At 37.4% G+C, this 10,463-nt stretch overlaps 1 protein-coding gene across 1 annotated transcript in view; it reads right to left on the bottom strand.

Moving 5' to 3' along the window:
* The window catches only part of OCA2 (OCA2 melanosomal transmembrane protein), a 220,777-nt gene that overhangs the window by 46,605 nt on the left and 163,709 nt on the right, over positions 1-10,463 (bottom strand). Inside the window, exons 17-19 of the mRNA XM_018562806.1 lie at positions 5,647-5,794; positions 4,776-4,833; positions 2,408-2,516 (exon numbers count right to left, since the gene is read on the bottom strand). Of these exons, the coding sequence (XP_018418308.1) occupies positions 2,408-2,516; positions 4,776-4,833; positions 5,647-5,794 (315 nt within the window). The remainder of the gene's footprint in view (positions 1-2,407; positions 2,517-4,775; positions 4,834-5,646; positions 5,795-10,463) is intronic.

The raw sequence follows: 10,463 nt of genomic DNA, 5'->3' as shown, positions 1-10,463 counted from the left end.
GGGCAAAAAAAATCTTGCACCAGGGCCCTTTGTTCCTTAGGTCCGGGATATACACATTTTTGCTAACACATGGCTAAGGTGCAAAAATGGTTACAGGCATTAAGGTTTGTTTTATCTTCAGCATTTATAGGTTAAAAGAGAACTTTATTAATCATGTTTCCCTCGTCACAAACCCTAATAGTGATAGCAAGACTAAAATTATATACCAGCTAATGTGCACAGAAAATGCATTATACTGAATAATAAATAAATAAATAAAAGCATTTACATCATGGGTCATTTAACTTTTCTCAGATTCTTCTGTGATATTAATCTTGCTGGCATTTTGCAGTTCGAAATAATAAAAAAAATGCTTTGTAGGTAGTGCTTTGAGGGTGGATGTTCTAACAATGTACTAGTGACATTTTTTACCCACTTCCTATTTTTTCATTTTATGGGCTGCTGTATGTATGCGATATCTTTTATGACACAGAGTCACTCATTGTGTATATCGTTAGCAGAGTTAGGGCAATGGACCATTGCATCTGAGCTTACAACTCTGTACACTCCCTGGAATAGATATAGCCATGGGAAGAACATCCAATGCAAATTGTTGAGGTTTTCAACATGTTTGAACAGGCAAACACTAGATCTTTATTCAGACAGTGCCTACAGATAAAGGTGATGTAGTTGAATACGAGCACAAGAAAAATGTGCATGTTCAATAATTTATTCAACAAAAATATTAACAGAAGTAACTGTGTACATTGTAAAAACAAAGTACGCCCTTGGCATCAAAAGTTTATTTTGCCCTTATAGCAAAATTATTTCTTGCAGGCATTTTGTGTCAACAAGTATCTAAAATTGACTTAGTGACATTTTTGACCACTTCTTGATGCAAAATTCTTTCAGTTGCAAGGTGTTTTTGGGTTTCCTTGCATGAACTAGCCGTTTCAAAACTCCATGGAAAATTCCAGTGGGAATCAAATCAGGGCTCTATGTCTACTTTTTGAGCCATTACTTGATTTATTTGCTAGTGTGCTTTACATCCTTCTTGTGTTGTAAGAATTATTTCCTGTTCAACTTAAACTTTTGATCTTAGGCCTCACATTCTCACGAAGCACATTTTGATATGATTTAGAATGTATAGATGACTCGATTGCTGTGAGCTGCCCAGGTCCTGAAGCAGCAAAGCAACTCCCAAACAATAACATTGCCATTATCATGTTTTACAGGTGTTTTAAGGTTATTCTTCTGAAATGCTTTTTTTTTGCACATTGTTCTAGAAGGCCTGGTCTTAGCCTAAATGTCCAATAGCAAACTGTAATCCTGCTCTAATGTTCTTTTTGAACAGCAGCTAAAAGTGTAATCTCAAAATCAAACTATTAACCAAGTGCAACCCTGTGAGAAACACATTATATACAATACAAATGTACAAACAAATATAGGTGCTAAAATAAAATGTTATCATCATGATGACAAAAAGCTATGCTCCATGCCCCTGAAGAAGTTCTCTGAATGCAATGCAAAGGGCAGTGGTATTACCTTACAGAGAGGGGAGGAGCTTATGTATGGACTGCGCGCTGGAGGGAAATGCTGATACACTGTCTCCACACAATAGCTGCAGTGTGATATCCTGTGCATGGAAGAGATCACACTGGATCTAGTGAGTGGTTTTAAATTGTTAATTTTAAATTATTATATGGAAAGCACTATGTGTGGCTAATGCTGTTTGATGTTTCAATAAATTATACTGCATAACAGAGGATTGGGGAAACTGCTAATGAGGATTTGACCGGAGTACTAGGTACTAAATGTGTTTGAACTGGGATTAACACTCTGGGTCCACACAGCAAGGTGAGAGTATTACCACAGAGGTAGAAGGGAGGATTCACTTATAAAGAGCAGTGGTAAACACTTGGAGTTGGCAATCAAACACTATTACAGGATTGAACATTATTTCACATTGGTGGTTATCATATTACAAAGAGCAGCAGTCACAGGGCTGACTATTGTTTCACATTTGTGGTTTCTAGATTATATCTTTGGAAGATTTGTTTGTGTATTGGTTAATTTTAGCACCTATATTTGTTTGTACATTTGTATTGCATGTCATTTGTTACCATTTAAATTTTTTGTTAGGCTCACCCAGCGCTCTACTTGTGTAATGGTGGTTTTGTTTGTTAAGTATATCCCCTTTACCTGTAGGCACTACTGGGATCAAGAGCTAATGTTTGCCTGTTTGAATATGTTGAAAAAGTCAACAATTTCCATTGGATGTATGTACTTTTTGCGAACCAGGAGATAAATTACTATTGGTAGGAACAAAAAAGGTTAAGTATGAAACTGTGCTAAAAAGCTAGCTTTTGATTGAAGCTCATCTACAGTTTTACTATAAACATCAGTCTTGCACAAATGTAAGCCTTACCAAGATCCAGGTGAATTGCAGGAACAAATGAATTGAGAAAAAACATAAAAATTACAAATCCCAAGACTGACAAACACTTGATTAGAAGGATCTTGTCGGTTATTCCATGCTGTTGGGAAAACAAGTTCTTGTAACTATAAAATATGTCAGTTCATACATGTCACTTCTAAAAGGGAGACAAGCTGACATAATGACAACACTAAAGATACTGTAAGCTGTTTTATAACACAAAGTAGATCCCTATTAGATGCCTGAAATTTTGCAGCACAGAAAATCACCTAGAGAACACACCTTTTTTAATGCAAAATACAGGGAATAGTCAGATTTTGAACGAGTTCTAAAGTCCCAGCATATACTATCATGTTATAACATCAATATTGTAATATTAATACAGATTATAGTTGTTTTTTATAATGAAATCAAAGCTTATTAAAAAAATCTTGTATGCAGCGAGCACTGGAGGAACTACCAGGCCCTGGCGTTCCGCCTGTTGGGGGAGCCCAGAGAAGCAAAGGGCCTGCAGCTCGTGAGCTGGGCCGCACAGAATCAGCCTGATTGTGTGCGGCCTGGCCTGCTATGCCCGATGCATACGGGGTGCGCTATGATTTCCACTTCTGTCATTGAGAGATCTTTTTGAGATGAAGTTGGGCTGTCGGTAGAGGAGAAAAACGTTAAGATCAGGATTGGTCTCATCTGAAGGAAGGAAGATCACAGCTTCAAATAGTGTGAGGAAGGAGTTTTACCCTATAAGAAGCGCTTTGAGACCCAAGGGTCTAAAACACAGAGATGAGAGGCTTATTTATCAGAGCACTGGTGTTTTTTATGAGCACTTCAGCAAAAAATACACAAGTGGGCATAGTGACGCACAAAGAAAGACTAAGACAACCCTTTTTTTTTTTTAGAGAGAGCTGCCTGCGTTTAATGAATTTATGGACACTTTGGGGTTGATTTACTAACCTTATAAACACACCACGAACGTGTATACACCTCTGCAGTGTGTTCCCTCCCAGCATGATCTATGGGTGGAATCTAAACACCTTTGTAATGTGTACACACCCAGCAGGTGTGTTGTGCAAAGCCCTGAAGGAATTCCAAGGTGATGTTGGGTAAATTAGCTCTATGTTGTGTTGCTTGCGTTGATGAATGCAAGGAATGTAAATGCATGAGCTAACCATTTTTGTCTAAACTGTGAAGCAGCATTATATATGCATCATGTGCATGATTTTTCCATATATGGCATTAGTGGAAATATGCTTTTAGAGACTTTTTGGTTGATAAATACGTTTTGCTGTGTGAAAATCACACACACCTGGTGTGTGTGTGTGTGTTTAGGTTAGTAAATCACCCCCTTTGTATCAATGATGTGTTTTACACACTGACAAAAGTACTTACTTGATTTTTGCACATATTTGTTTACTTGTTGGGTGATAGCGCCGCTTCACATATTTAAATGATATAAATCCAGAAATACATATTTACTTTTTGTTTTTGACCATAGATACCTTTTAACAATGGCTAGACAAGAATATTTGTAAAATGAAATATTTAAAAAAACTATACCACAAATCTTGATGACCAGGGATGGACTAGAGAAGGAAATGTTAAAACAAAACCATCTCCATCCTGGTTTCAGAGACAAATGTTTGTTGCATCTTGCAACAAGCATATAATGTGACTTCACAGGAGTCAAGTGAAAGGAAAATGTTTCCAACTTTACTGCAAACTATTATAGGCACTAAGCTATACAAGATTTTTTAAGGTGATTCTTTAACATTCATTTATCCATTCCTCTATATCAACCTTTACTAGATTTCTGTAAATATAAAGAAACATGTTTTAGGCATAAAGAATTATTGTATCATAGTATTTAATAAGCGTTATACAACTTTTTTCCAACATAAAAAGCAAGAACCCTATCCATCTTTTTTTTGTTCCTCACCTAATCTACTGGTGAGAACATTATTACTGGGACAGGTGTTTTGGTAAACAGGATGTGTTGGGAAACATGTTAACTGTAGCTTCACTAAGGTTTTGTCTTGCTCTCCAGCATAATGCAAGTCTTCTTTGGGCCTGAGAAGAACTCTAGCTATATCATGTTACATATCGTATAATATCCCACATTCCTTGACCAAGCCATTTTACCATGAAAAAAAGACGACCATACCTCCATATCTTCAAGAGAACTCTAGAAAAACCATTGTGATAAGAGTGTACATAATGGGTTCTAAACTATGTGGAAAAATAACACAACCTACACTATCCCAGGAGCTGGACAGAAACATATTTCCATGTTTATGCAGTCCTCTTAATTAGAAAACAAAAACACATACTGTGTATAATTAACCACATCATATCAAACAGTACATACACTCTTTTGTAGTTCTTGGATATTTGTTTCCCAGTTTTTGTCCTCTTGTGAAATTTGTCTGGAATAAAATGGTAAATTTTATGAAAAGTCAAACTTAGAGAGTCTTAGCTATGACATAATGTATCTGAATAGTATGCAAGTTTTTGTGAGTATGGTGTGTGTGTGTGTGTAGACATGTGCTATTTGTTTCATTCTGAATTGAAATTCGGACGCATTTAGGCATATTCAGACATTTGGATGCATCCCAATTCGCAAATTAAAAAATAAATCCAAACGTATCCGAATTTTTTATAACGAAAATTTTGGATGGATCTGACATTTTTTCCAAATGTCATTCAGAATAAATTTATGTTAAACCTTAAAACAAACAAAAAAAAAGCATAGGGTCCCCCCTAGAATGCCTTACCAGACACCAGAAAAAGGGGGGACGAGCGTGCGCCCCCTTCTGCACCATACCAGGCCACATGCCCTCAACATGTTAAGAGCCTCTACCCCACAACCCTGGCCCGGTGGTTGTGGGGGCCTGCGGGCAGGGGGACTTATAGAAATCTAGGTACCCACTTTCATAAAAGGGGGCACCTAAAAGCCGCCCCCTTTTTTTAATTATTGTTTCTCTGGACTGTCAAAATTTAAAAAGAACCAAAAGAAACAAAAATTAAATTCATAATTTCACTTATCATGAAAACTTTGCAAAAATTTAAGATTCGTCCGAACCCCGAAACAAACTGGCTTTCGGATCCAAATCCCAAAAATTTATGTAACGAACAATACGGAACAAAACAATTTTTTTTGCCAGCTCACATGTCTAGTGTGTAGACTGCATTATTCAGGAAACTTTCAACATTTTAAACATATATTCCTATATACACACCTTTGAAATGTTCTAAGTTTTTTCCTCAACAAGCTCTCTAATGTCAAAACTTTTTGCATTAGAAGACACTTAACTGCAGTTTCTTCACGACTAGCAGGATTAATCCTTTGTGCAGTTAACTTCCAAACATGAATTTCATGTTTCATTTCTACAACAAGAAAAAAGTAAAGGTTACCATGTATTCTGAAGTCAATGCTCCCAACACTACAGATTATATTACAAACTGAACACAAATTGTATTCACTATCAAGGTGTTTTGGTTACAATCAAAAGCTCATAAAATGAATCTGTGGTCATAAAAAGTATTTACACATTTACAACAAGCAGTTAATGAGAAGTAAAACTAGAGTTTTCATTGACATCAGTAGCTTGCAGGCAGTGTGGCGTAATGTATCCTAAAAGATCACAATGAAGACTCTAAAGTCAGGTTGCAGTCATTTCTGAACAGCTTAAAGCAGGGGTCTCAAACTCAATTCACTCTGGGGCCACTCGACAATTTATTTTCTCCCATAGGGGCAGCTTGTCAAATTTCATACTTCAAAATAAAATATAACTATATCCGGTATGGTACTTTGGACACTAATACACACACAATAATACACTGGACTAATGTCTTTATTCAACCTCAAATACTATGTAACTATGTAATAAGGCCCCAGTCACATCTGTAAGTTTAGGTGTGATTGGGAATTTCTGTGTCAGGAACCTGTGTTTTCCTGCAGCAGGAATCCCTAATCTTGCATTTACAAGCTGCTGGATTATTTTACTAATCCATCGTTTCGGCTAGTGTTTACTGAAAGATTTCAGAGCACTGGCCGAAGGATCCGAGTGTCAGCACAGAGAAGTAGCTTTGCACTCTGCATCCAACAGAGATGCAGACCATGTAGCTGCTCCCACAAGTCAAGTACGCGGTCCGTAACTCCGTACCTGATTTCTCAGCTGGCTGATAGCCACATAGTACCGGCTCGCAGGCTGCAATTGGCCCGCAGACCGGTACTTTGGAGACCCCTGGCTAAGAGCATTTGTCTGTTTACATAAGAATGCTGGAAGGTCACTAAGTTCCTACTGCCACAGGAAGTGTGGATGAGCTGTGATTGCAGTGCCTCTGTTGTGAACATTTCCAAAGTGTCTGCAGCTACAGAGATCAGTGTGGACTTGTTCTGAAATGGACCTAAATTTTTTTTAAATATTGCTATGTTATAGAGAACATCAAGAAATGTTAGTTGTACCCAGAAGTACCCTGAAATATGTACCCCTTTCTTAAATTTCTCCTAAAAAATAGCAGTGCCTTGAACATCATAGTAGTATATCTGCACTGTGATATCATCTGTGATATCATCTGTGATATCACTGCGCTTCTGACTGCTAATCTTATGAGAATAGGGGAGAATTTAGGTAAAGTCAATACTGTGCTGTTACAATTTCCTTGCTGGAGAGAAAGCTGTATCTGAAGAATTGCAGACAAATATATCTCCCTTTTTTGGCTTTATTTATTCTTTGAATCTGTGCTTTCTAACCCTCTCCTGCTGCTGCTTGACTATTGCTCCATCAGTCATCAGATCACCAGCAATCAAGGAAGCAGCTCTGATATTAGTAACTAAAGCCATGTTCCTCTACCAAGATTGAAAATCTTGGTAGAGATTACAGGCAGTATTAGTAACTACCCTTTTGTCCTTCAGATGCCATTTTTTGGGCAGTGCACCTACATTTCAATTCCTCTTTTAAAACAGATTTAATCAAACTCATTTAGAAATATATAAATATTTGAATGTTTCCAGTCTGGCCATAGGTTCACTTTAAAAGGGAAACCATAAACTATTTTGCTAATTTTGTAAAGTTTGCAAATCATAAAATGTATTAGTTAACCGTATAAAATTAATTTACACATTGTAACAATTTACACAGTATATTACAGTCAGACAAACAGACACAGTATATTACAGTCATTGCAGAGTATACCTTTTTTTAAATTAAACCAGAAGTGACTATTTACTTTCTTACTGTTTCTGTCCAGCTGAAATTTATATGTAGCTGTCTGAGCATGGAAAAGACAGAGGTGTGTCTCTCTGGCTCATTCAGCTGTTTGTGTTAAGAATAACAGATCAAACCACAACCTATTCAGGAGCACAGAGATAGCAGAGGAAAGACTACGTACAATAAAATTGTAATAAATATTAACAAAAACTAAAAGAACTTTAACTCAATTGTCCTCACTGACCATTGTATCCAGTTACTGAGGAGTAATTCATCCTCACATTTTGCAAGAGACTTTGAATAGCACCTGGTATTTGTTTACAATAGAAGGATGGCAGACTGTCCTGTCCCATGCTGCCAGAGAAAATATAATAAGAGAAACTATGATTTCAGTGCCTCCTCTGTTAAACAGATGCATTTCCTCTGCAGTTACAGTGGTCAGTAAGGGCGTGTTGTAAAGCGTGTTAATTGCTTAATATGTAAATATTTTAATGCCTATAGTCAAAGGCACTTTAAGGTGAACCGACATGACTGCCGATGGTAAATATTAAAACATTAATTATATTAAATGTACCCAACTAAAAAGAAACAGCTATGTACATTTTTTTTAAAAATTCCTGGACATAAAGAAAATAAATTAAAAACTATATACATTCCCTTTAAGTTGGCAGCATGCATATTGCTTCAGATCTGGATCATAGGATCACAAAGTTTAACCACTATGTAGTGCGAGAGCCTGCCAAAAAGTAACCACTCAAACACAATCCAGTTAGGCAGGCCCTAACACCACACTGCTGAACTCTGGAAATAGTAATAATCTGACAAAGTTGTAACAAATCTGACCGTGTGTGAGGCACACATTACACCCAATTCTGATTACTGTTCCATTTTTCTCTGTAGGGTTAAATTACAATTATTTTTGGCATAGATTTGCCAAAGAGTGGAAAGAACTGAATTATGGTATTCCCTGTGTCAAAATATTTGATGATTCTCTATCTGAAATATATTTTATTTAATTCAGCAGATGGGCAATTACATTAGCATCTGTTGGCTGTATTGACCAAAGTGTTGTACATTATGTTACCAGAATATCTCAAACTGCTTGCAAACTGCTCGTCTTGCTCATAAAATTCTGCTTGAAAAAAAACTGAGATCAGAAAAACAGATTTGTTGCAGGAATGCATTAATTCAATGACCACATTTCTTTCTGAACTGGATTTTTAGATTATATATGTATACTTTTTTTAATTATTTTTTTCATATTTGTAGTCAAAATTATTCAACCACCATTGCAGGTCAGGTTTATTGGCAACATTTACAGACTTTCAGCTGTTTGCAATGAACAAATCAAACAAAAGCAATTGAAAAAGGTCAACACAATGTTTTAAGTGGTTCCCCAAATTCATCTGAAAAGGCAACTTTTAATTAATTCTGCAGTATTAAAATTATTCAACCCCCTTAACAGAAACTCTCACAAGAGCACACATCTGCAAAACATGTGTTGTCGCAAGCAAACATGGTGCAACTAATCAAGGGCTTCATTCTTTGCACCAAGTATGCTTGAGCTAGAACACATGAAATACCTTAACTGGCTAGGGCAGGGGTAGGCAGCCCTGGCTCTCCAGCTGTGCTGAAACTACAAATCCCCATCATGCTTCTGCCTCTGGGAGTCAAGCCTGTGGCTTGCAATGCCTTATGGGATTTGTAGTTTCAGCACAGCTGGAGAGCCAAGGTTGCCTATTCCTGGGCTAGGGGTTTGTTGAGGGTCACGTTTGACTGCATGACAGAAATATGACTAAATCAAAAGAATGGGGTGAAACAAGTTACGAGAAGAGATCACACCTTTCACAAACAAGGTACAGGATACAAAAAGATAGTAAAGGCACTGAAAGACTCTTTTGGAAGCCTAGTTTGCAAGTTCAAAGTTAAAAGGAACAGTGGTTACACTACCAGGACCAGGCAGAAAAAGGAAGCCATCAACCACCACAACCAGATTTCTGAGAAGTCAGAAGAAAACCCTCGAAAAGACCTGCAGCAACACTTTGTGGTAACAGGCACTGAGGTCTCAGTTTGCACAGTAAGGCACATACCAAATACAGAAGGTTTCCATACCAGAACTCCAAGACATACACCACTACTGACCAAAGAGCACAAGAAAAGTCAGCTCCAATATGCTCAAAATCATATAACTAAGCCACAGAAATTCTGGGATTCTGTTCTTTCGGAAGAAAAATGCTGCATATGTTGAAAAGAATACTCTGTCTACAATTAAGTATATTGGTGGCACGGTAATGCCCTGGGGCTGCTTTGCATTCATTGGCACTGGAAACCTGCAGCGTGTGGAGGGCAAGATTTATCAGGAAATCCTAGAAGAAAACGCCATCCTGGCTGTGAGGAAGCTGAAGCTTGGGCATCATCGAACCTTCCAGCAGAACAGTGATTCCGAGCATACCTCAAATTCCACCAAGGCTTGGTTCTGAAGAAGACCTGGAACATTCTACAGTGGCCATCACACTCATTTGACAAACCCTATAGAAAGTATCTGGTGGGATTTGAAGAAGGCAGTTGCAGCATGCAAACCCAAGAATATTAGTGAACTGGAGGCTACTCCTCATTAGAAATGGGCTAAGATTCCTCAGGATTGCTGCCAGAAGCGGATGTGTGGCTATGCATCTCATTTGCAGCAGGTCATAACAGCAAAAGGGTGCTCTACCAAGTATTAAAGATGCTTGTTGTGAAGGGGTTGAATAATTTTTAGACTGCAGATTTAAAAGTTAAATTTTTAGTTGAATTTTGGGAAACCACTTGAAACACTCACTGTGTTGACCTATTTCAATTGAATA

Source organism: Nanorana parkeri, unplaced genomic scaffold (genome assembly GCF_000935625.1).
Source record: "Nanorana parkeri isolate BGI_ZX_2015 unplaced genomic scaffold, ASM93562v1 scaffold601, whole genome shotgun sequence".
Lineage (NCBI taxonomy): Eukaryota > Metazoa > Chordata > Amphibia > Anura > Dicroglossidae > Nanorana > Nanorana parkeri.
The sequence above is the reverse complement of the archived record's forward strand: the minus strand, read 5'-3'. Positions and strand labels throughout refer to the sequence as shown.